Source organism: Cryptomeria japonica, chromosome 8, assembly GCF_030272615.1.
Source record: "Cryptomeria japonica chromosome 8, Sugi_1.0, whole genome shotgun sequence".
NCBI lineage: Eukaryota > Viridiplantae > Streptophyta > Pinopsida > Cupressales > Cupressaceae > Cryptomeria > Cryptomeria japonica.
In genome coordinates this window covers 481,441,810-481,468,186 of record NC_081412.1, presented here as the reverse complement: position 1 = coordinate 481,468,186, position 26,377 = coordinate 481,441,810, and the positions used below count along the sequence as shown (strand labels likewise).

The window sequence follows — 26,377 nt, the reverse complement described above, 5'->3', positions numbered from 1 at the left end:
GATCACTATCTCTTGGAATTAGGGTTTTCTAGGAATGAAGCAGATCCAAATCTCTACTACAAGGTAATCAATGGTGAATTATTAATTCTTATTCTTTATGTTGATGATCTACTAATCACAAGAGAGGATAATTGTATTTCTCGATGTAAGAAAGAATTAGCCTCTGAGTTTGATATGAAAGATTTAGAGATCCTTCACTACTTCATTGGATTGGAAGTTTGGTAGCAGGCAGATGATATAATCCTTAATCAAGGAAAATACACCATTGATATACTCAAGAGATTTAGAATGATGGATTGTAGATCCATGACCACACCTATGGAGACAAATCTACACAAGCTAAAGGAAACAGCTGCAGAATCAAAGTTTGCAGATCCTACACTCTACAGACAGATTATTGGATCTCTGATGTATTTGGTAAACACAAGACCTGATATATGTTATGATGTTAATGCACTAAGTCAGTTCATGTGTGAACCTTGGGAAATACATCTTGTTGCTGCAAAGCATATTCTGAGATATCTTCGAGGAACTATTGGTTTTGGTTTGAAATATAAACATGTAGAGCTTGACCTACATGGATTCACTGATTCTGATTGGGCTGGAAGCATAGTTGACAGGAAAAGCACATCAGGATGTTGCTTCAATTTAGGATCAAGAATGATCTCATGGATATGTAGAAAACAGTCTTCAGTTGCTCAGAGTTCTATAGAAGCTGAATACATTGCAGCCTCCATGGGAGCAAGAGAAATATGGCTCCGGAAATTGCTTGTAGGACTGTTTGGTCAGCCCTTAAATCCTACTGTCATCTACTGTGACAATCAGAGTTGCATCAAGCTTTCAATGAATCCAGTATTTCATGACAAGTCTAAACACATTGAGATTCCTTATCACTATGTTCGAGATATGGTGGAAAGGAATGTGATCCGACTGAATTATATTAGTACAGGTGATCAGATTGCAGACATTCTTACCAAGCCTCTCTTTAGGATCAAGATTGAACACTTTAGAGATAAACTTGGTATGGTTGAAAATGTTATTTGATTTTGAGATAGAGTCTCATTTATTCTGATATACTAATATATTTAAAGATGTTTAATGTGTAAACTCTTTTATTTGTCAAGTGTGTGACTCCATGACTTCATGGGCCTTCTATGAACATTATTGAAGGGTGACGACTTTTCAATAATGAGCACTTGTTTCAAATTGATATTGTAAGGTGACGATCTTACAACTATCAATTTAACTATCTTGATGGATATCATGTGACTTGATATCTGTGGACATGTCATGATAGTATATATATCTTTGAGACATTATGGTAGATATCTGTTGGTTGATATCATTAAATAAACCATAATTTGGATAGAGATCTTCATGGTGAATATTATGAACATAATATTCATGGACATGCCATGAAATCATTATCAGTATGGTAGGCATCATGTGACTTGATGCCAGTGCACATACCTTACTTGATAACTATGAGTTATGGTGAGTATCATGAGACTTGATATTCATTGTTGAACCATATCTCTGAATATCACTATGGTGTGATATCTCTTCTCTTCACAATCAATGGATGAATTGTGATGTTTTCTCTAACATGAAATGTGTCCTCCCTAGTTAAGAGGGAGTGTTAATTTTTGTAACATCGGTTGTGCTATTTCATGATTCCGATATATATATTAATTAGATTACATATACTAATATGTTAACTAGTGGCATATACGTTAACAAATGATATATAAATCAAAGTTAACTTATTGCAGTTAAGCAACGGTTACACCATTCAAGTTATCGGGTGGTAAAACGATTCCTAAACAAGTCGTTCTCCTTCCGATCGGGTAAATGAAATTAGTTTATGTGTTGTGGTGAGAGGTACATAGGGAAGAGATGTGTCTTCCCACGTGGCAAGACATATCTCCTCACTACGTAACCCCTCATCCATTTATATAACTTACTTACGTTGAGGAGGATGCATACACCGAAATCGATAAGTGTGGTACATCCTTAAAATCACACTACAGCAGTCAAGATACATAATTCAGGTCATATTTCCATCTCTCCTATTTGATCACAGAATTTAGAAAGAACTTAACATCCCCAACTATAGTCCAGCCTTAGTATATCCACTTATTAGGGCATGGGCTTATATAAACATTTCAACTTCTAATGTCGGCCCAAATATACTAAAATATTAATTCCCATGATTTCATAATATTAAACGCTACAAGTGCCCACAATAACATACTTAGAAAATATTAAGTGGACAACCAAACAGGATGATAACTTTATTTCCAAATAGAATAAAGATGTAAATTTTCTTTCTTTCTGAAATAAACCTTGAATCTTACAAATTTGTCTCCAATGGAGACTTCACAAATTTAGCCCTGATGTAGACTCCAACGCAAATCCACCCCTTTGGAAGAATCGGGTTTTTATCCAGCCCTTTTGTACTCCTGAAGGTTTCCATCTCCAAAAATAATAAATCGTTGATCAAATCCCAGCATGCTTTCCTTTCTTCACTCAGCCTCCTTATAAAGTACTCCAAGAAACATCTAGAACATTAGGCAGACTTGAAGGACATAAATAATAATATTTTGGAGAACTTTATTTAATAAAGTGACATTTAATAATATTTTATTATTTTTATTATTGTTTAATTAAATTAATTAGTATTCAATTATCAATTGAATATATATTTTATTTTTTTGATAACTTAATAAAAATCAATTTAATTAATTGTCACTTAAAATTGGGGACATTACACATGCGCGTGCACACACACACACACATATATAAAAAAAAATTACATTGTTTTTGTACTAACGAATCCAAAACCCATTTCAAAATTTAGCTGAACTAGCGAACTAGGTTCTCGAACCCAAATCTAAACCCAAACCCAGACCAGAACTTAGCAAGAATATGTACTATCACATAAAAGTTGATTCTTGACAAGATGGAACCTAATACAATCTTGACAAGAACATGTGGTAACCATTGGAATCACAGACCTCTCATTGAATGGCTAGGATCTTGCACAAAGAGGACAAACAAAATATACCAAACATTTTTGCTAACAAAATAATGACCAACCAAATGATCCAACAATAAATTGTTTGCACAACAATGAAGCTACTCACAGTTCTCAGCAAGCCAATGACAAGAGGCAAAAGCCGATCACGGAAACCAGAACATGCTTCATCATCTAATTTGATCTGCAAAAGACAGAAATATCAGTTACTATTGGAAAAGCAAAAGAATCAGATTTCTCTCTAAGTCTTGAATGAACCTAGATTCTTATAATTAGAAGACAAATTACAACAACCGAGCCTTTCTCTTCAACTTTGGTGGTGGTCAAGGGCAAATAAAAATGTATGAATAAAAAGGACATATTCACATAAAATAATCTATTTGATGCTGAAAACCTTTAGAAAGAATCTTGTCATTGACTTAATATGAGTTCTCTTTCAACATGAGTTTCCAGAGATACTGTTGAACCATAAATAGTTTCTTGTGAATATCTAAAATGAAAAGTATACAAATTGCCAGGCAAACACTAATCATGCCTATCATATAGAACTTATATAGCACTTTTACAACATAGTAATTAACTCTTCTACAAGTAGATCTCCTTTTGATTAACCCCTAGTCCGTCCAATGTAGTGATACAGTAGCTACAAAGGAAACAAAAAAAGGATTCAGAAACCTGTTAAGTTAATATCTTAAATGAGAAAAAACCTCCAAATGCATGAAAGGTTGAACAGATCTCAAGCCAAGCACAAAGAGACGATCAGCATTGGGTTAAGCACAAATTTCAAGTTGGGTACAAAGTATGGCCATACTTGGGAAAAGAAAGACTTCAAGGCAAAGCAACAAAATAGAAATAACTTAGGCCTGGTCCACTTCAAATCCTTCAACAAGAGGGCACTAAAAATTTGAGCTTAGCCTTGCTCCTTATATGAAGATGCATTCAATTGCAAATGTTGAGAATTTACCTCTCATTGAGCCTTCCATTATAGATGACAAAAAAAGAAGACTTTTTACCTTCTACTGAAGACCTTGCTTCCAGTGCTCAAAAAAATTAGATAAGGATAATGTTTTGCAGAAAGAGTTGTGATGTCAAGGAGAGGAGAGTAAGAAAGTTGGTGATTTGGATTGAAAGGACAACTCCCAAACAAAACAAAATGTTATTCTAAGAAAGTGGAAGAATTGCTTTCTCATCTTTTAAAGTGCATAGGCCTTGACAGCCTAAAAGCCTCCCAACTGTGGAGGTGTGATCCAAAATTGGAACTTGAAAGAAAGTTACAATCAAGTAAATCACTGTTCTCATGCTTAGTTAGATCAACTAAATGCAATAAGAACTCAAATCAATCAAGAATGAAGAATTACTTTTGTACACACATCTTAGTGGTTGCAGAAGGTTTTGAGGTGATTTGGAGATCCCGTGGTCACATATATGATATAACTGAAGCAAGTTCCAAGGATATAAATAAAATCATTGTGGAAATGCCATGGCAGTTCTAGCAGTAAGTGTTGGTTTCATCATATTGTAACTGACAGTTCTTCGAAAAAGAGATGAAAAATCAGGGCACCATTCCAAACAATATCTTTTCTACTTTCTTGGCATTTCAGCTTCTATTTTCTTAGAAAACCTTGTTGAAATTGTATAAATATCAATATAAAACAACCTAGAAGTAATCTAGCTTAGTCTACCTGAAGAAAATCAGTCAGTTCTTATTTGATAAATACACAAAGAAATCAATGTAGTATAATAGGGTATTTTTGAGCATGTTGCAAAGCAATGCAACTGTTTGGATACTATAAATTTGCAGATCAGTGTCCATAAATAACTTGGAAAGGCAATAAGGTTGCAATTGTAATGGAGATGATGAGTAGACAGGTTTAATTCCGTTTCTCTTCTAGGTTTTCTTCCAATATTGGATTTGTTGTAACCATAAAAACAATCATATGAATTCATTCTTCATATCAAAGAAAGGGAGACAAATCTAGACGATTTGAAGCTTTGCTGCTAGCAAGATTTGACACAGAATTTCTTCGAGGTTCAATCACCATTGCAGACCTCTTCAAAAGATCTTGTGTAACAGCTAGGGTTTCTATGTTTTCAGCAATTAACATACAAGTGCACAAGAGAAACAAAGAGTTGTAAACATCTTAAAAGTGGCAAAAGGAACAGAAAAACCTTTCTTAAAAAGTATTTGGTGGATTCTCTTCTTCAGTCGTTTTCCCCAGGCTCCATTGAAAGCCTTCCTCTGTCAAACTTTAGCAGGATATTCAGTAACTTTCATTGCAGGTTTTTGAGTATTTTTCAAACATTTGGACTCCATTGAAGGATTTTACAGCAGTTTGCAATCATCCAATAACATTGTACAAGGTATCTAGGGTTCTAAATCTCCTCTTTCATGCTTTTTGTGACAACTGGGTTTTCAACTACAGATTTTCAGCACTAGGAAGTTGTGCAACAAATTTAGGGCTTCCAAAAATACAGATACCTTATATTGATGTTTTCAGGCACCTAGAGTTTTGTCTTTCCTTTGGCATCTATTGCAGTTTTCAACATCAAAATGGATTGTACTTAATTTTCTATAGTTTGGAGATTTTCTTCAGCTAAAAAAGGAGATAAGTGACTGCAAATAACAACAAAAAATCACCTGAAAATATGTAAATATAAAAAAGGTCATAATCAGAAAAAGTGCATGCCATGAAACAGACCAAGAAAAAAAATTGAAAATGAAAAACAGTTGAAAAGAAACCCTAGCATGTGCTTGGACACTTCTGACCAAAAAAATTACAGACAAGTGGACAAAACTTCCAGTGGAAAATGCCATTAGAATTTTTGGGCTGAAAAGGGGGTTAAACATGAAAACTGGCCAAATAACCCTAGACATGCACTGTAACCCTAACTAGGAAAATTTTAAAAATTCAAAAAAATGTCCAGAGTCAGCCCTAGCGCATGCCATAGCACCTACTGTCCCAGAACTTGTCAAACATAAAACCATCCATTTTAAACCCTAGTTCATGCTTCTGCGAAGGCTTGTTACCAAAATCTAAACATCAAAAATGGTTATCCTCATGTCTTAGACCATGCCATGACCCAGAATGTCCGTCAATGAAAAGTCATCTTATAAAACAGGGGGATGTACAGTAGATGTTCTGGTTTACAGTAGAGATTGAGAACATATCCTTGTGTGGCTTCCATTTTTGTCACAGGAGTCTACAGCAACATTTTAGAGATTGAAGTACTTGAAGTGGCATCCAAGGTATTGGCATTAGCCAATACAAGGTAACACCCAAAGACAAATGCAATGTGAACATGTAGTCCTCTGGTACACTTTCAGTCAAGGGATGAATAAGGTTTTGAACTTTGAAAAAGTGACAGGCCATCGCAGGTGCATGCTCAAGCAAGGTGGCTGAAGATTTTTTAAGAGTTTGTACAGGAATTTAAGTTGTTGACCAGTTGCAGCAGGTTTCTGGTGTATTATCAAGGGTCGTGGTAGCAGTTTTCTTCATCTCCAGCAGGGTGATTAAGGTTTACAAGGACTTATCAGTGTTCTGAAAGAATTTACAGCAAGTTTTCAGTCATTCAGAACACATAAAAAAAAGATTGCCAGCAAAGTTGCATGGAAACGGATATGACCTTTTTTTAAGAACCCCAATATGGATATGGCTGGATACGACATTCATATAAAACACATACACATATATTTAACACAATTTTATAAGTTATTAGAGGAGATTTTCATTACTTCAAAAGTAATATAGACACATAATTGCTACATAAATAATTATAAGCTTATTTAACAATTCACAATATGCAAAAATAGTAGAGTTCCATGGAAAGTTAACCCAAAAATGGGTCGCTGAAACAGAAAAACATTTCATTTGTCTTTCTCATTTGGTGTAGGTTTTGTTTATACCAAATTTTCTTTTGAAAATGCATGAATGAATGAAATTTTTAATTAAATTTAGGAAGATTTATGTCAAATTTTCAAAAAATCAAATCACATAGAGCACGCGTGGGCATAGTTTCAGATACGTATCCAGGCCGTATCGGATACGTATCCGTTTTGGATATAGGGATACACATGCCCAGGGAATTGTTAATTTTGTGCCCTAGATCAGTAATCAGATTTATGTCTTTTAATTATGCCCTAGTTTGTTAATCAGATTTGTAATATTTTATTAAACCATAATTCAGTAAACTCTCTCTTAATTGCACAAATACAATACTTAGCTTGCTTCTCCAGATCTGATCCCTTTTGTATGTCAGATCTGCACTTCTAAGCACTTCAAGTCTACACCAAAAGAGGCCTATATCCTCTTGGACAAGTTCGCACAATCCTTGGATAAATTCGCACTTTTATTAGCAGAGCTAATTCGCTGATAGCATTGATGATTCAATTGTGTTTGCACTTTAACTTTATTTATATGGATCTTTTGACCAAGGTCGGCCTCAATCCTTTTTGGCGCCAATTTATATTTTGTGGTGTGAGTCCTTTTTGTTGTAGCATGGAGGATGGGGCTGGACTTGTCTTGGGACCACGCTACCCCTTAAGGATAGGACCCAGTCCTAAATGGGTTCGGATGTTGCCTTAAGGCAATCCGAACCCATCTTTCCCTAGTTATAAACAACACTCCCTCTTAACTAGGGAAGAAGAGAATACATAATCTGAACCTTTAGAGTTCCATCTAGCACACAAGCATAGAATGGATCTAGCACACAAGCATAGAATTACATCTTCCACCTAGCACACAAGCATAGGATGGTTCTAGCACACAAGCATAGAAAGTGTAATACACAAGTGGGTCTTTACATAATTACAATTTTCCATCTAGCACACAAGCATAGATTGGACACAATTCATTCTTGCACACAAGCATAGATTGATCAAGATGTTGCAGATAGAGTCACTGAGATTGGAGCTCCCTCTCAATCAGGGTTCCGTTTTCCACAATACCAAGTCTGTCTCTGAAGTATTCGAACTTCACTCTGGATAAGGGTTCGGTAAGGATATCTGCAACCTGTTCATCTGTGCTAATATACTTTAGCTGAATGGTGCCTCTTTGCACCTCTTTGCACCTCTTTGCACAATATCCCATAGTATCCATCTTGTAATGCCTGTGGAGGATGACTTCAAACTTTAACATGCACACTTGCAAGTCATGAATACATACACAATTTATTCATGCACATCATGGAGTCTTTCCATGCCATCGATCACGCATATCCATCATTCATTGTCTTTACCTCAGTCTTCTCCCAAAGAAGAATGTAACATCATAATCTTCCATCTTGCACACAAGCAAGAAATGGAATAGACATAATCAGAATATTGTAGTCTTCCATCTTGCACACAAGCATAGAATGGAACTACATAACATAGTCTTCCAACTCGCACACAAGCATAGACTGGATCCACCTTACATTGCCCGCAAAGGGTGGAGAGGATCTTTTCTACCATTTTACATTGCCTGCAGAGGATGGTTGATACAACACAATGTATCACAGAGTTTGAGACTCCCTCTCAACCAAGGCGGAGTTCTCCACAGCTCCAAGTCTATCTCAAGCTTCAAGAGACTTGGTGAGAACATCTGCAACATAGGATTGTCCTGCCATAAAACACTGAATTGTCAGGCATCAATATATAACCCTGATAATAAATCAAAATAGCACGAGAAGAATTTTGAGAAGCCACACTGCTTCTCTTGATGCAACACTTGCAACAATGTATTTATTTACAATAATACTTAATGCCACTGAGGACTGTCCCTGTAGGTCCAAGAGATCGCAGTGGGTGAATGCTTGAAGAGTTTTCCTTGTCCGTAACACTTCTTGACCAATCTGAACTTAAGCAGCTTCAACCCATAATCAACTGTGCCTCGCAAGTATCTTAGGATGTGCTTGGCTGCAACACGATAAACATGTTTGAGCAAGCTCATGAACTGACTGAGAGCATTCACTGCAAGGCATATGTCTGGTCTAGTGTTAACTAGATACATCAGTGATCCAATCAACTGTCTGTACTCTGATGGATCTGCAAAATCAGAGTTAGCTGCAGAAACACTTAACTTCTTTAAGTTAGATTCCATAGGAGTAGACATGGGTTTACAATCCATCATTCTAAATATTTTCAAAATATCAATAGTATATTTTCCTTGACTTAGAAAAATTTCGTTAGACCTTTGCCATACTTCTAGACCTAGAAAATAATGCATTAAACCTAAGTCCTTCATTTCAAATTCAGAAGCTAGTTCTTTCTTACATCTAATGATAAGTTCATCTTTACCAGTAAGAAATGAATCATCCACATATCGAACTATAATTAGCATTTCATCATTGGAGGACTTAAAGTAGATGTTAGAGTCAACATCATTTTACAAAATTCTAAACTTAACAAGTATTCTTTCATACCAAGCACGAGAGTCTTGTTTGAGGCCATACAGGACTTTCTTCAATCTGCACACCTGAATCTCATAACCCCTTAAGATATACCAAAATAGCTGGAACTCCCTCTCAGCAGCAGCTATGTCCAATCATAGCTTCCAAAGTACTTGAACTTCCTTTTGTTGGTGTTGGAAATAAGCCACACCTGGACCGACGAGGGACTAGTCCAAGAGGGGCCAGTAGCTCGGTGGTAGAGCACTTCAACAGTGTATAAAAAGGTCCTAGGTTCGAGTCCTAGCTGGTCCATGTCTCAACATGGTATCAGAGTCAGGTCCAGGCTAGGAGCCCCAAGCACACAAGAGATGTGGCTTAAGGGGGGGGTGTTGGTGTTGGAAATAAGCCACACCTGGACCGACGATGGACTGGTCCAAGAGGGGCCAGTAGCTCAATGGTAGAGCACTCCAGCAGCATATGGAAGGTCCTAGGTTCGAGCCCTAGCTGGTCCATGTCTCAACACCTTTGAGTGTATGCCCATCCCAATAATTTCCCTTGAAGATTTAGCATGCCCTGTTTCAGAAGCATTCCAAGCCACTGAAAGATCCAATCAATTTCCTGTACTCCAGGATAGGAAATCATACTCTATGATGAAATTGAAAAATGCTCGACTCAAGAAAAGAATTACATGCTAATACTCATAATAAAAGGTAATCAACCAACATAGGTTAGAGTATACCAACTCAGAAGGAGGCGCTCCTCCTTAACTTCTGCACAATCAATCTTTTATGTTAATCTCAAGGATCCTGTCCATCTATCTTTCAATAAGGTGGACCCATCGCACAATTGTTGAGATAAGATGAGGATAAATTCCATCAAGAGATTACACAACAAGATTGCCAATAAATGTTATCAATAGAAAATGAAAATCCTAAGAAATCAACAATACATTCTAACTTCTACTATGTAGGAAAGAGCATCATCATAACCAATTAACTGAAAGCAACCTGTCATCCAGTTATTTTAACATATAACTGACACATAATAAAACTGCATTTGTCACAACATTTAATGACATGAGCTCGAATGCAACAGGTATGATATAAGGATGTTAACTTGGGATAACACATGCACAAACTTGCTTGCAGACCTACAAGGATAAACACCTGTCACAGGGAACCTCAAAACATGATTGACCCAACACAGGTTAATTCAAAGAGAATATCATTTTCCTTTCACACAACCCAACAAGGGGTTTACAAAACTAAGAAAACACAAACCCATAAGAAGCAAATGAAACCCTTATTATTACAACTTGACAAAGAAACCCCATGTAAACAAATTGACAAAGTTATTCAACAAGAATACTTAACCTTCAATTATCATAAAGTCTCTCATCACAAAGTTAATAAAGAATTAAGAAAAATACACTTGTTGATGTTTAGATAACACTGACACTTGAACCGAAAGCTTCCCCAAAAGAAACTATCTTTGCAGTCTATCTTCAAAAGCCATAATTCGCAATCTCCTCTTGATGTGCCTTAGCATAGTCAGCTAGGGTTTGAAGATTGGTGGGAATACGACTGATTTTGTTAGCAATACAAAATAGCAGTTGCATGTCTAGTAGCAAATAAATCTACCATACCATCAAAGATTCAACCATTATTAAAATTGGATCGGATCACATCAAGGGTTAAGAATCATGAAATATATACCAATCTAGGGTTTAGACCAATTCTGAAAATCAACAACTCTGAAGGTCTGAATAAGGTAATAACTCCACAGTATACACTTTGCATTCCAGAGATCTGAAAATCTGAAAGGAGAAATATCAATTACTTCCTTCTTTGGTTCTTCACTCGAATCTCCACAATGAATTAAAGAATGACTCCTTGATGAGGACCCGATGATGCCCTCTAACTTCACCCCTGTCATTATCTTAATAAAAGACGAACAGCAACCTGAAGGTAAGAGCTTACTGAAATCTGAGGGTTAGTATAACCTTAGCTCTGATACCGTGTTAATTTTGTGCCCTAGATCAGTAATCAGATTTATTTCTTTTAATTATGCCCTAGTTTGTTAATCAGATTTGTAATATTTTATTAAGCCATAATTCAGTAAACTCATAAATGAAACAAGTAAACAAGAGACAAACGCAAATACCCTGGGAAAACCTCCAAGGAGGAAAAACCCAGCATTAAAGACCCACAGGTCAAATTATATATTCTCTCTTAATTGCACAAATACAATACTTAGCTTGCTTCTCCAGATCTGATCCCTTTTGTATGTCAGATCTGCACTTCTAAGCACTTCAAGTCTGCACCAAAAGAGGCCTATATCCTCTTGGACAAGTTCGCACAATCCTTGACAAGTTCGCACAATCCTTGGATAAATTCGCACTTCTATTAGCAGAGCTAATTCGCTGATAGCATTGATGATTCAATTGTGTTTGCACTTTAACTTTATTTATATGGATCTTTTGACCAAGGTCGGCCTCAATCCTTTTTGGCGCCAATTTATATTTTGTGGCGTGAGTCCTTTTTGGTGTAGCGTGGAGGATGGGGCTGGACTTGTCTTGGGACCACGCTACCCCTTAAGGATAGGACCCAATCCTAAATGGGTTCAGATGTTGCCTTAAGGCAATCCGAACCCATCTTTCCCTAGTTAAACAACAGGAATGACAAAGGAGTCTCCGCCTATTCTGATTGCCAGCCAAAACACCTTCAACCACTACAATGTCAAGTAACTTATGGTAGGCTTTCAAGGGAGAGATTTGAATAGCAAGTTTTCCGGAATTTCTGTTTCACATTTGTAAGCATCATATTTTCATTTGAGATTTCATGGCTCACCATTATGAGCATTTGCAACAGAGTTATGTGTACATTTTTTATCATTTGTCTTCATTTACAGTAATTTTCAGTGCAGCTTTAGTCTTCATAAGAGAAATGTACAAGCAGTTTGACAAGACATTTATAGATTTATCATTTTCTTGACTCTTCATTTATGTTATTTCAAAGTTCATGGTTTAATTTTTGTTAATCAAGATTGCATGGAGAATTTTGTCCAGCTGTTGTACTTATAATCATAGTTACCAGGAGACCCATCTCCTACCCCTGGAGACCCGTACCGGCACTGGAGACGTACCAGAGACCCGTCTCCGGTACCGTATAATTCTCCGGAAACTTCTTGATGCATAAGGTGCTTTTGGCTGCCTTCTCCGAAGTCTCCCGACCAAAAATTGACATCTCCTCCTAAGAAAACATAGGGCAAAATGCAATAAAAAGGCAAAAAAATAAAGCAAACAAATAAGATAAGCTTGCAGCAAAGCAAAGTTGTAGGGAAATGACTAATAAGGAAACTGTTTCACAGGAAACTTTTTGAGAGGATTGATTTCTTATCATTGAAATAGTCTAAAGCTAGATTATTTCCCCCAAATCCGAGTACAATTCGACTCATTCGGATTTGAGCTGGAATCCCTGTGGAATCGAACAGGGTTCCTACATTTGCCCTTTGAAACGTATCCACATTTTCAACCACGAATCCTGATGTATCTGGAATGACGTGGCGTTTTTTTGCCGATTTCGTGGCATTTTTTGACGAATCAACGTTGAATGTGGATTTAAAGGTTTTTTCCCACCTCTTAGAATGAAAACGGGTTAACCCTAAATCAAAATACACTTATTTCCCTTCGAATTTTTTTGTGCGGCCGAAAGGAACAGACGATACCTGCATAGAAGGCAATGCAGGCAATGCACGACCACAGGCAAGAGCTCGATGCAGCAAGGCAGACACGACGTGGGAAGAGATCAACACAGCTCTCGAACACGGCATGCAGTTTTTTTTTCATCACAAATTTAAAAATTGTTGCAAACTATAGTACTATTCTAATTTTAGAATTTATATTTATTTTTTTATTTGTTTGTTTATTAAATTATTTTATTTGTTTATTATTATAATAAGTTTAGTTTATCATTTATGGTTTAGGTTTATTAGTTTGTTTAGCAAGTTGGAATTTAATTTTGAAATATAATTTTATCTATTAATCAATGATTTAAATTCATATAATATTAAATGATAAATATTTAAATTAATTTCATTTTCACTTTAAAATTAAATTTAAATATTTAACATTTATAATTTATTGTTTAATAGTAAATTTTAATAATTATTTTTTAACTTGTTGTAGATAGCATAATGGCAACTACTGCTAGCTCTACTCCTCAACGGACTTTCAAAACCGACCCAAATTCACCTTTATGGAAATATGTCAAAATAATAGACCAAGTAAAAGGTGGTGGAGAATTTAATTGGATATGCAACTTTTGTAACGTGAAAAAAACTAGCTCCTATAGTCATTTCAAAGCCTATTTTTGTGCCATTCCCCAACAAGGAATCAAACCATGTCCAGGAAAAGATGGAAAAGGGTTGCCACCTCAACAAATAGTAGGATATATTAGAGAGCAAGAGGAAGCAAATGCAAGAGTTGGTAATGCCTCAAACCATCCTTTGTTGAGAGGAAGAAGTAGATCAAAGAGGCCTCCTACTTCTCCATCTCATAGTAATTTTCCTGATATCATGGTAGAGAGCCACCCATTCTTGGGCACAATTGATGAAGAAGAACCTATTATTGTGAAGAGAAGGAGGGGACCATTAGTGAGAGCATTTAAAAATGATGCTAGAGGGATTGCAGATCAATCCGTTGGAAGATGTCAACATGCAAACGATTTGTCATTTAATGGGGTACGATCACCATATTGGCAGGATATGTTGAGAAAAGTAAATGAGGCTCCACAAGGGTACACAGGGCTAGGTTATGAGAAGGTGCGTAGCACCTTGCTAGCAAAGGAGGTAAAAAGCATAGACAATGCATTGGCTCCCATTAGAAATTCGTGGAAACAAATAGGGGTGTCCATCATTTCTGATGGATGGAAGGATACCAAAAATTGGCCATTAATTAATGTAATTGCAGTGTGCCCTAAAGGGGCAATGTTTTTGAAAGTTGTGGATTGTGAGGGATAGGTGAAGGATGCACAATTTATTGCTAACATCCTTATAGGCTTATACAATGCATTCAAGATGTGGGACCTCAAAATGTTGTCCAAGTAATAACGGACAATACAAAGAATTGTAGAGCTGCACGTATGTTGATTGAGACCCGGTTTGAACATATATATTGGACACCTTGTGCTGTCAACTCTCTCAACCTCATGCTACAAATGTTGGGTAAGAAAATAAATTGGATAAAACAAATCTATGTTAAGGCTGAAGAGATCCAAATGTTCATCACAAACCATAGCATGTCACAGGCCATTTTCAGATCATTTTCACAACAGTTGGAGTTGCTAAAGGTAATTGAAGCACTTCAATTTTAAAAATTTACATTTCACTTTAGTAATCCCTAACTTATTTTTTAAATTTGATCACGTCTCCTTTGTATTTTTATTTTTATTTTTAATTTTTGAATAGGTTGCTGAGACTCGATTTGCATCCAACACAATTGTCTTGAGGCGACTTGTGAAGGTGCGGGAGCCACTTGCTAGCATGGTAATTAGTCAAAGTTGGTCTCTATGGAGGCAATCCAATATTAAAAGGGCAACAAATGTTAAGCACATAATCCTACATGACACTTGGTGGGAACGAGTGGAATATCTTCTGAGTTTTACTGAGCCCATCACGAGTATGATCCGTTATACTAACATGGATCACCCATGCTTGGGAGAGGTATACGATGGCATTGACTCAATGATTGAGCAAAAGAAAGTCATCATCAATGCAAAAGAGCAAGATCCCGAAGAAACTTTCTTCAAAGAGGTTCAGTCAATTTGTGTTGAGCGATGGAACAAAATGACTACCCCACTACATCTTCTTGCATTTGCATTGACTCCCAAATTTTATAGTGATGAAATGCTTGCTAAGCCATCAAGGGTACCACCATATAGAGATTCAGAAGTCAGTGAAAGGTGTAGGACAGCACTTACTAAACTCTTCCCCGATTCTGAAATGGAGGATTTAATGACAAGTGAGTTTGCTGATTTTGTAGCCTCCAATGGTCATAGTGTTTCCGCTCTCCGTGACAAGTATAAGAAGGATGCTCATGCTTGGTGGTACCTCAATGGCCATACATCACCACACCTTCAAACTCTTGCAATCAAACTTTTATCGCAAGTTAGTTTCTTAATTTTTATTGCTCTCTAAATTTATATTTTTTTACTATTTTGAAATAATAAAATTATTAATTTAAAATTTAAAGTTAATTTTATAATCGTTGCCCTCTAACTTTGTGTCAATTATTCAATAGGTTGCTAGTTCCTCTTCATATGAGTGAAATTGGAGCACATACTCCTTTATGTAATGTCCCCTACTAAGTTTAGGCTTTTTTAACCATAATTAATCTATCTCAACGTACTTATGACTTAAACCAAATTGATTAGCAGACAAATCTATCTTTAACATGAATCCAATCAATGATAACAAAGAAACATAGGCTTCTTTCTGATATTAACTTAAAGATTCTATCTGATTTATATTCTAATACTTATTATTAATATACATATATTTTATCTATATACGTTATTTATTCTCGGATATTATCATTATATATTTTACAACATATGCAGTTCTTATAAAACATCATCATTATTATTACTATTTTATTATTATTATTATTATTATTAAATTCTGCACAAGAACATTATCGGACTTCCTATATATAAGCATACATGTTAAGCACATCATCGTGCATACCACCAATAACAAGGACGAAACTGCCCGTAACTTAATAACCTTTTCCTTCCCCCCAGCAAATGAGTTTGAAACCTCCATTAAATATCGTGTAATGCTGATCGGGTGCATCTCTTAATTTGGAACAGTCATATCCTTTCATTATGTTATCGATTATCCTTCTTACTAATGGTTGTCTTCTTAAACAGATCGCTAACCATAATATCGATCGATACTATTATGTCCTTTCTAATTATCGATTAGATAATATAGTTAAAGGATATGGAGTTGTAAACATCTGAGGGTAATCGACATTGTAAGTGCATGGCGGCCATTGGAAGAGATTGTCGCTGTTGATCTTATCAATATTCCCTTAATTCTGCATAAACAATAACTCTTTCCTTAAATCAATAGTCTTTATGACTAATTAACGATATTCAATGCTAATCTTAATCACTCCTAGTAATGTTCGAATCACTATTAATGTCTTTCATATCAATGTCGCTGTTCATGATAATAATATCATTCCTTACTTGCTGACCACATGAGAATTGGTCGCTGTCTATCAATTATATTAAAAATATTATTATAGCTGGTCAAGGGTGACATTTCTTAGCAATACCGAGTTCAATCATTCCCTGCAACATAGCTATGGATGGATCATGTCCCCGATGTATATTACGCTTGACAATTTGAAAGTCAGTTTAGGTTAGCCGTTACTATGTGAATAAATGGTGGATGCTTATAAGTTTCAACTTCAAATTAAAACTCATTTATTCATATTTAATAATAAATATTAATTAAATAATAATAATTAATGAATTTCAAATAATTATTTCAATTAGGCTTTATATATATAATGATCACAGAGGGAACATGACACTTTATCCACTCAATGAAACGCAACCGATTGGCAGCATGTAAGGCAGAGGAGCTAGTTTATGTGCATTCAAACTTGCGCCTTCTTACTCATAAACAAATTGAGTACAAGGATGGGAGCACAAAGTTTTGGGATGTAGATCCAGAGCGAACTGATTTGGATTTTTCAGCTGCCACACAATCTTTACTTTATGTGGAGTCCAATAGCCGATTTGCTGCTACTGCAAGTGGCAGTGAGCCTGCATGTTGTTCCACTAATCTAGCTACATCATCTAATGTCAATGATGATGTTGATCTTGATCTTCCTAGTGACCCATATGATGCTGATTATTAATTGTGTTATTTTATTGTTGAACCAATGAACAATGAATTTGATATATTTATCATAGCATGCAAATTTTGACAAATGGATATCAATTTAGACTTATAGTAAATTTGTTATATTTATATCATATATGATATTTCCAAGTTTTGTTTAGCATATGGATGATGTTCGGGATTCTAAATTTAGTTTTTGTTTCTACTTTTTAGGCTGCACATATGTATATATTTATGATTTTTATATTTTTTTTGTATGGACGTACCCAAATGTACCCAAACCCCCCCAAAAAAATGTCGCATCGACGTACCCCCATACCAGCAACTTAGGCCTAAAGAGAAATTGCCTTTACTATTTAGTCAACAATATTGAGTGTGCTCAATATCTATATTACCTTTCGCTAAACAATTTAGATTTGGCTATGGTATCAGCAATATAAGCAATTTTAATTTCAATTTTTGTTAATTTTTAAAATTCGTGTTAAACTTTACCAATGTTCTTGTTTTCAAAGTTCTCTGTCATGATATGTTTTGAAAATAATTTTCTATTATTTATTAAAAAAATTGGCGTCTCCAAGTACCCCCTGTCTCCTATTTTTGAAAATTAGTCGTACCAGTACCAGTACCAGTCTCCAGAGTCTCCTAAGTGCCCCCGTCTCTTGGTAACCTTGCTTATAATAGATTGTCAAAGGTCATTTGTAGAGGTTGGCGAATATTACATTTGTAGGTTAGTTTTGAGTTAGTTCAGGTTACTAAATAAATTAGATTGGTTTGGTAGATAAATAATGTTAGTTACTTTCCTGCAAATCAGTTTAGTTAGTTTTATACAGGAGAATTTTGGCTTTATAAGCTTGTGAAATGTAATGCACAAATCATCCTGTTGAATTCAAATCTGAAATTTATGTTTTGCTTTTTATCTAATTTCACATATGGTATCAGAACAGTAATAATATGCCTGGGCATATTAACAGAAAATATATTCATTATTAGCATCCATTTTTTTAATTTTTGGTGTATGGAGGAAAAGCTTAGCAGCGTTGAGGGAAAATGTGAACAGAAAACCAGTGAATAAGAACAAAGAAGTAGTTTCCTGAGCTGCCCTCGGAATGGAAATGAAAAGAAAGCAAATGATATGTGTGTAGAAGCATGTGACGTGTCGAAAGCAACGAGCAGTGGAAGGCAAGTTGTGTTAGTTTCCTTTAGAGCCATCCAAACCTTATCTGTCCACGATATTTTGAGAACTGAAAGGAATTGTGAAGTACAGTTTTGAAGCCATGGCATAGATTTGTAGAAGGCAGCAAACTTGGATGTAGTTTCTAGAATACACCATTCCGAATCATGACCATTTTTTAATTCCTGTGGCGTGGGCATAAGAAGGAGGAAGCGATACACTAGCAAAGCCGATAGAACTGTAATTCAAGGTGATCAATGGCCTGCCCTTTCTCTTGAATCCTTGAGCCTATTGTGAGCTTTTGTGGTGTGTCGGTAATTTAAGGCATTTTTCTCTGTTCCGTTTTTGTGTATGTTGTGGCTGTTGATCTACTTGTAATTGTCATTTTCTCTTGAGAAACAACAAGATTGAAAGATTGAAGGAAGAAAAACTAAGCACTGTTATGCTGCCGGAATGTTGTCAGATTGAAGGAAGAAAACTGGATGTATTGATGTAACACCTCCACAAAATTAATATAGATCTGTACTCTCTTAAAGGCAAAGATTTTTTCTAAAATGTTTCTCCATGTATAGCCAATGTTATGAGTTTTATTTTGTGTGCTTGCTGATTTTATTGACGCCATTGCTTTTTATATGTCCCTCCATGATTATTATATAGTCAATCATGAGTTACTTTGATTGTATTAGAATAATATCTTTCTCTTTGTGTTATTAATGGTCATTTGAGTTGTTTCTAATTTCGCCTCTAATTAACGATTGTTTCTTTTAGAAATATCGTCTTTGTAACTCTATTTAAAGGAGCTTTGTCTCCTTGATTAATTGAACAACATCGATTCTTTGAAATCCATTGCGTGTCTCGCACTGTTTTATGGTATCAGAGCCTTGGTTATGACGAATTTTTAACAGTTGTTTTTGAAAAATTTATTTGTTTATTCGAAATTGCTACTTTGGCAGTTTGTTTTGGCTGCAACTACTAGGGTTTTCTCGCTATTTTCTGCCTTCTCCCGCGACCCGTCTCTCCTGCATTTCGCACAACCACGCGACGTGTTTTTCCCGCCTGCAGATTTTTTTCTGCCATTTTTGGACGGAAATCTGCATTTTCGGCTAGGGTTTTGACCCTCTAGATTCAGTCGAATTTTTTTTTTGAGCACAGATTCGTGGTAGGTTTTTCGAGATCTCAACTGGGTCGTCATCATAATTTTCAGGGGGCCTCGATTTTCGAGCCAGCGGATCCAGATTCTGACAGCAGATTCCTTTTGGGTTTTTCGCAAAGATTTTTGTGTTGTCTTCCGATTTTTCTAGGTCAGCCAAAAAAATTTCTTGAAATTCGTGTCAGCCGTACTTCAATTTTTGAAGTCTGTACCTGCATCTGCCTCTGTTTCTGCGTTTCTGCAGTGGGATTCAAAAATTTTGAATTCTGTGCCAACGCCTCTTCTCAGTTTTTTCGTTTTCCGTGCATTGGGAAACATGCAAGACGATGTCATTGACCAACTTGATGTTGGAAGGCAGTCAGGTTTTGTGCACTTAGCATCTTCTTAGTACCTCGTTTTTCGTGCCTCGAAAAACGTGGAGATGGCTTATGGGCATCGATGTTTGTTTCGGTTTTTAATATTTTTTAACCTGAAAAAAAATTCTGATGGGTTTTAATATTTTTTCCCTTAAAAAAATCTGTGGGTTTTAATAATTGTCCTAAAAAATTATCTGTGGATTTTTAAATATTTTTTGTCCCTTTAAAAAGAAAATCTTGAGGGTTTATGATTTTTTCCTCAAAAATTGTACTTTGCTGCAATTTGTTTTTCATCGCACCTGGAGTTGTTGTGCGAACATCTGCACTAGTCTCTTATTTGCAGTCTATTTTCGAGCATCTTGCTCATCTGCAATAGTTTGGAGGGTTTGCCGATTGTTTCCTCAAAATCGTGACAGCCGTTCTTGGTGTGTCTCTAGTTACAGAGAGGAACAGTTCTCCAACATCTGGTTGGACGGTTGGTGTTGTTTTGGGTATCTCCAGAAGTTTTGCAGTTTCTGAGAGGGTTGGTGGCAGACTCATCTCAAGTTGCAGAGTTAGTGGCAAGCTCGTCTTCTGTTGCAGCGTGTTCTGAGAAGAAGGGGGCAACCTTCTATGTTATTTCTCTTGGTAATTATAACGATGACCATTAAGGGAGGGTATTAGAATAATATCTTTCTCTTTGTGTTATTAATGGTCTGAGTTGTTTCTAATTTCGCCTCTAGTTAACGATTGTTTCTTTTAGAAACATCGTCTTTGTAACTCTATTTAAAGGAGCTTTGTCTCCTTGATTAATTGAACAACATCGATTCTTTGAAATCCATTGTGTGTCTCGCACTGTTTTAGATTGGTAGATCAGATTTGTTCACTATTTGTTGAGCTTTCACATGTTGTAATTTACCCAGTTTTGTCAACAAGTACGAGTGTTTAATCTAAGTTCGTTTGTATTGCACTGAAAACTAATTGTTTACAATCCTAGTGTTTAGTCTTGTTAGAAGGAAGCTTACCCTTCTAATTCAAAGAAAGATTAATCATTAGAGACTGCCCTGTTTTGTGTTGTCCTAAAAGAAACAAATTGAAAAGCTAAGAGGATTCTCCCAAGTAATCTTGTGTTTGTGTTCAATTTCTTGTTATGTTTGAGTTCATGTTTTTGTTGATCAAATGTTTCTATGTTCTCTAATCAGCCTCAGTACCTGAACTCATTCCTAGCACTTTTACTATATTCTAAGCAAACAAAAACAAGACATCGAGTTAATAAGTTAAGATTTGTGTTCGTGAAATATTAATGCAATAGCTTTAATAATTATGGATCATTTAATTTGATAGCAAATCTCTGAAGCACCGGAGCTAAATCTGGCTAGTGAAGTCCTACCATCACTTAACTATATTATACAAATAGCATAAATTAAATAGAAAAACAGTTCAAGAAACAATGATGTAGTCAAGCTCCTAGTAAAAAAATCATTTTTCCTTAGATTGCTACATCATATATGTGCAGATCCTCAACATTCTTATTATTTTGTATCCAGTAAATTGAATAATGGGCCTGTTCTCTTGCAGAATATAATTTGAATGCTGCAGATCTATGTCATCTTGCCCTCTGAGCATGATTATAATTTGCTGTGACACTATGACAAAATGCTACATTTGCTAGAGTTTACATTATTTGTAATGTCCCCTTTTTAGTTTGTTCCTATTTTTGAGCGATTAACCTATCATTCTGACCCTCGTAGGATAATAATTGGGGGATAGAGGGTCTTCTAAGGCAGAGGCTTGGTTCATGAAGGTTCTTGTCTTCTCAAAAATTCAGTATATTCCAGGTTGGTCTTCGTTTGGCTCAGATTGGAATTCGTTAGGACTCAATTTCATATACTTACTATTTATAGCAAGTCAGGAGGCGATCGAGAGGGACCCTTTCTATTTGTAGTAAGATAGTGGGTTGGACAGAGGACAAAATGGTCAACTCCCCGGTAAAGACAGAATGAAGAAATATTGATTAATCATGGAGTTATGCTTATTTGATTATTAATAAAGTGATAACTTTATTAATTAATTTTATTATGAGGCCATTTCATGTTATATTATAAGTTATTATTATTTCATAAAGAAAGGGTCATACTCATCACTAAAATGGGGCCATGTTTTAATAAATTATTGAGCGCCTAGCCAAGGAGGAAATTAAATGACATAAAGTGCAAATATAAAATTATATTATTAATGATTTATTAGAAGATTCTAGATGGCTGACTTCATAAGGAAGAATTAAAAGTAAAGGAGGATTTATCCCACATTGAGCGTGGAGATTGATTTGGAGATGAGGAGCCTTTATAAACAAACCTTGTCTTCCTTCAAGAGCATGTTATGAGATTATTTCATTGAATCTATTTCTCCATTGTTGCTGGAAATCAGTGACTGGATTGTTCTAAACTTCTAAGGACGAAAACCCCTGGATTACTTGGTGTTGGACGGAAACCCAAGCACCATTGTGAGGTTGTTTCACTCAAGAATCACTATGGAGTTTATTGCAGGTTCAAATTCATTTTATCAGCTGCATATAAAAGGGACAAACATTGCAGATTGAAGAAATCTTTACCAGCAAGTATTTTCAACAGCAAACTGCCATTACGTTCCAAGTTTCTCATTATATTTTAACATCATTTAGTTTGGTGCATTGTACTTGGCTTTGGCATTTGAAAATAAGGAGTTACAAGGTTGCACAATAACTGTTTGATGAAATGTCTTTGTTGTAGTTATTCATTTCAGCTTATATTGAATCACTAGTATGCATGCCAAGTGTTTGTCTAAATGCCTATTGGCTATAACTGACTATTTGCATGGAGTTTTACATGTCATGACAAAGTGTCATTGTTGTACCTTCATTTCGGAATTGAATAAATGCCTGAAGTGTTTGCATCAACGTCTAGTTGCTGCAGTAGCATATTGGCTAACTTAGGATGCATGCTATATGTTTGACAAAATGTCAACTAGCTGAATATATTAGTATGCATTCTTAGTTGGTAAATCTATTTTACATTCATCGCATTGCATTCATCTGATCAAGCAACCAAAACCCAAAGAAAACTGCATAACACGCAGAAAGTATGCTAGCTGTCCAAACTGCATAACACGCAAGTTATTCAGTCTGAAAATTAGAACAGCAGATTGAAGGCTATTAGACAACTGTTTGTCAATATTCCCTACACAATGCAGTCACATAACAGCAGGGGATATTACATTATCGATACCCATATCTTAAAGGGAACTTACATACTCTTTGATCAGGAATTTCAATGCACACTGATAATTTGTATAGATATCATCTGAATTAAAGGAATTGTAATTTAGCACCTCATTCACTAGTTGATTCTGCTTTTATGTTACTATTATGTTTCACTAATATTAAGAAAGTAATTTCTGAGGTTAATCAAAAGCTGTGTTGGCCAGTTGTTATTTGGCTGTATAATGTTAGAGTGAAATGGAAAGCAGATTCTGAGTGAGATGCATTTCATGTTTCTTGTAGTTCCATGATATTTTCAAAACCTTCCCCAAACCATAGGTTTCCTAGTTCACATGGTGACACTTCTAATAAAAGTGATTGTTGATACAAAATCTCACAATAGTGAACTTTGAATATTACAAGCTAATCAAGAATGTCAAGTTCCAAATGGGTTTCTGAGGCTTATTTCTTGGCATACTAGGCTGTTTCCTGGAAGCTCTCCATTGCTTCTGCAGAATTAGGGTCCGTTGTATAATTGTATTTATATGATTCTCTGGAATTTTTTAAGGAAACATAACATATACTGCTTTTAAGAAGTGAACCATTTACCTATTATTGTAGAATATCCTCCCCTACAAACAAAACATATCTATCTATAGTTACCTCAAAAGACACTTCTTTTCCAGCTATTAGGGGATCCTTCTCTCTTGTTTGGAATTTGGTTAAAATAGTAGACTCCAAAACTTTCACGTCATGAATAGCTGCACGCACAAAGTCTGCAGCAAGAATGCTGCCAAGCATCATGAATTGTGAGCAGTCAAAATTAACTCATGCCAATGTAACAAAAGCAATCCCCAACACAGCAATAATAATAAAAAGGAAACAAGAACCACAATCAAAAATTCAATGTGTACAAACATTAACACAACAATTTCATATTCCTTTCACTCATGCTCTTGTGCATAGATTTCTGTGTTACTATTATATGTATTTGCATATTCTGTACACTTAGTTCTTGAAGTTACAATTTTCTGTATGGAATTAAAACAGTTGTTCATCCTCTTTTTCACAAAAACTTCTCAACAGATGTCAGAATCCAGAGCTGTTTTATATAAGTATTGAGATGTAATCCTGGCAGACTTTTTTAATTAGGCGCAATACTATTCATAGGAAAGAGAGAATTCCATAAACAGCTTTGTAACAATGGAAAACTTGTGTTCAAAGAATCAAACAGAATAAGGTGCCTGCTCCTATTATTTCTTTTATGTGGAGAAATTTAAACAGATTTAAAACCAATTTCCTTTTATACTTAGTAACATAATGTGGGGAAATTACATGATGACATGAAGATGTAGCATACAATGATATGAAGCTCTCTTTAGAGACTTAGTGAAGTTACATGGTAGTCATAAATCTGCTGTAGCTACTCACACAGAGTCAAGAGGAAAAGAACTCAAGCCACTTATCTTTTTATATAAATAACGCCAACACTTACTTCAGCCACTTGGCCAATGTCCAAAGACAAAATGTGCTGAGGAACTTAACCCCACCTATCCTTGTATATGTTACTCATTGGAGTTAATGAGTGACTCATAAAGATATAAGGTCCTGTAAATAAACAATAGGAATTTTCTTTCTGAAGGAGGTGTAAGATATTAATGTGTTTTCAATAAATAAGGCTGTATTGGAGATATATTGTGTTTTATAATAATAAATATGTATTTGTCAAAATAGAGTCACATTAGTTGACCAATAGTGGCATTAGTTGATTAATTGTATGGATAAGCACATAAATATGTAAATTGGAGATCATTTTCTATCTAATTTTTACGTGTTTTCTAGATATTGTCATTTTATATAAGGGAAATCACCTTATAACACAGCCATTTACACAATACAGCAATTAATTATGCACATAGAACCACAAGTTTGAGTTCAAATTCTCATTGCAAGCTTACAGAAAAACTGAAAGTCTGGCAAAAGCTTGTTCATAGTAAATTTCACATTGATTCAAGTTGTCAAGTATCTAGTTAGTAAGCATCATTCAGTTGAATCTTTTGAAGGGGAATCAGGATCCACAACAACTAGATAAGCCTAATTTGGATGACTGAGAAATGTGTAAATATATACCAGACAAAGGCTTTTCAGTGATCAATTCGTTATCTGGTCATATGAAATCATTGTTATTATTCATTTCCACATTACAAAACCATAGCTTAACATTACAATAAGCTTCCACAGAATTAAAATATTTTCCAACGAGAAGATTCTGTGAATTTAATCTAATATCTTCCATTCAATCATATGGATAATCCTATTTCATTCCTCCTGCTGGTAAACAATGCAATATAAAAATTATTCTCGTTCATCTCCTTTCTCTTGACTTCATTATTTTTAAGATTAGGTTTTTTTAAAGGATTTTATTTTAATGATTGAGCCTTATTATAAGAATTTTTTATATAATACTTGTCTAGCATTCATACAATTTGATTCAACCAACCCCTACCTCCTATTGCTTATATTTTATCCTTCTTATTATATTACTTCCTAGTTTTAGTTTTAGTATTTAAGTTCTGGTTTTTGAAGCTCATCTTGGAGTACTTATTAACTATATTGTAACTTACTATATTTTTCACACAAGATATGATTTTGTTTCTTTCTAGTTTTCACTAAGAGCAGTCTAATAGTGACATAGACACAATCCTTATCAATCAAATGGTATGCTCAAAAAAAATAGTTCTGCCATTTGGAAGTCAAGATCCAAAACTCATACAGTTAGAAATTCCTAATGGAACTGCTTGAAAATACCATTTTCACATCTTAATATAGTCGACAGTAACTAATAAGAAATCTAATCTCACAAGGAATCGCATAGTTTGCAAACTTCATGAGTTGGCAAGTACTTAAAGTTTTTCTAAACAATTACTCTAAAAGTGTACTCACCAATCTGAGGTGACCAAGTTTTCAGCAAGTAGCGACAAGGAAAGTCGGCAATTACTCACCAAGTTTCAGTGAGTCTGACCAAAAAACTCACAAGACATAGTTCAAACACTGCAAAATGACTGAATTTTTCCCTATTTAACCCTACGCACAATAACTAAACTTCACACAGCAATTGTGCTTCTTTGAGAGAAATTTGAGAAGGATTTTAGTGGATTTGAAGGGT

At 35.3% G+C, this 26,377-nt stretch overlaps 1 protein-coding gene across 2 annotated transcripts in view; it reads right to left on the bottom strand.

The window, feature by feature from the left end:
* The window catches only part of LOC131077299 (vacuolar protein sorting-associated protein 54, chloroplastic), a 158,783-nt gene that overhangs the window by 95,959 nt on the left and 36,447 nt on the right, over window positions 1-26,377 (bottom strand). For both annotated transcript variants that reach the window (XM_058014762.2, XM_058014763.2), the window contains exons 5-6: window positions 23,875-24,001; window positions 3,147-3,221 (exon numbers count right to left, since the gene is read on the bottom strand). In XM_058014762.2, coding sequence (XP_057870745.1) covers window positions 3,147-3,221; window positions 23,875-24,001 — 202 coding nt within the window. The remainder of the gene's footprint in view (window positions 1-3,146; window positions 3,222-23,874; window positions 24,002-26,377) is intronic.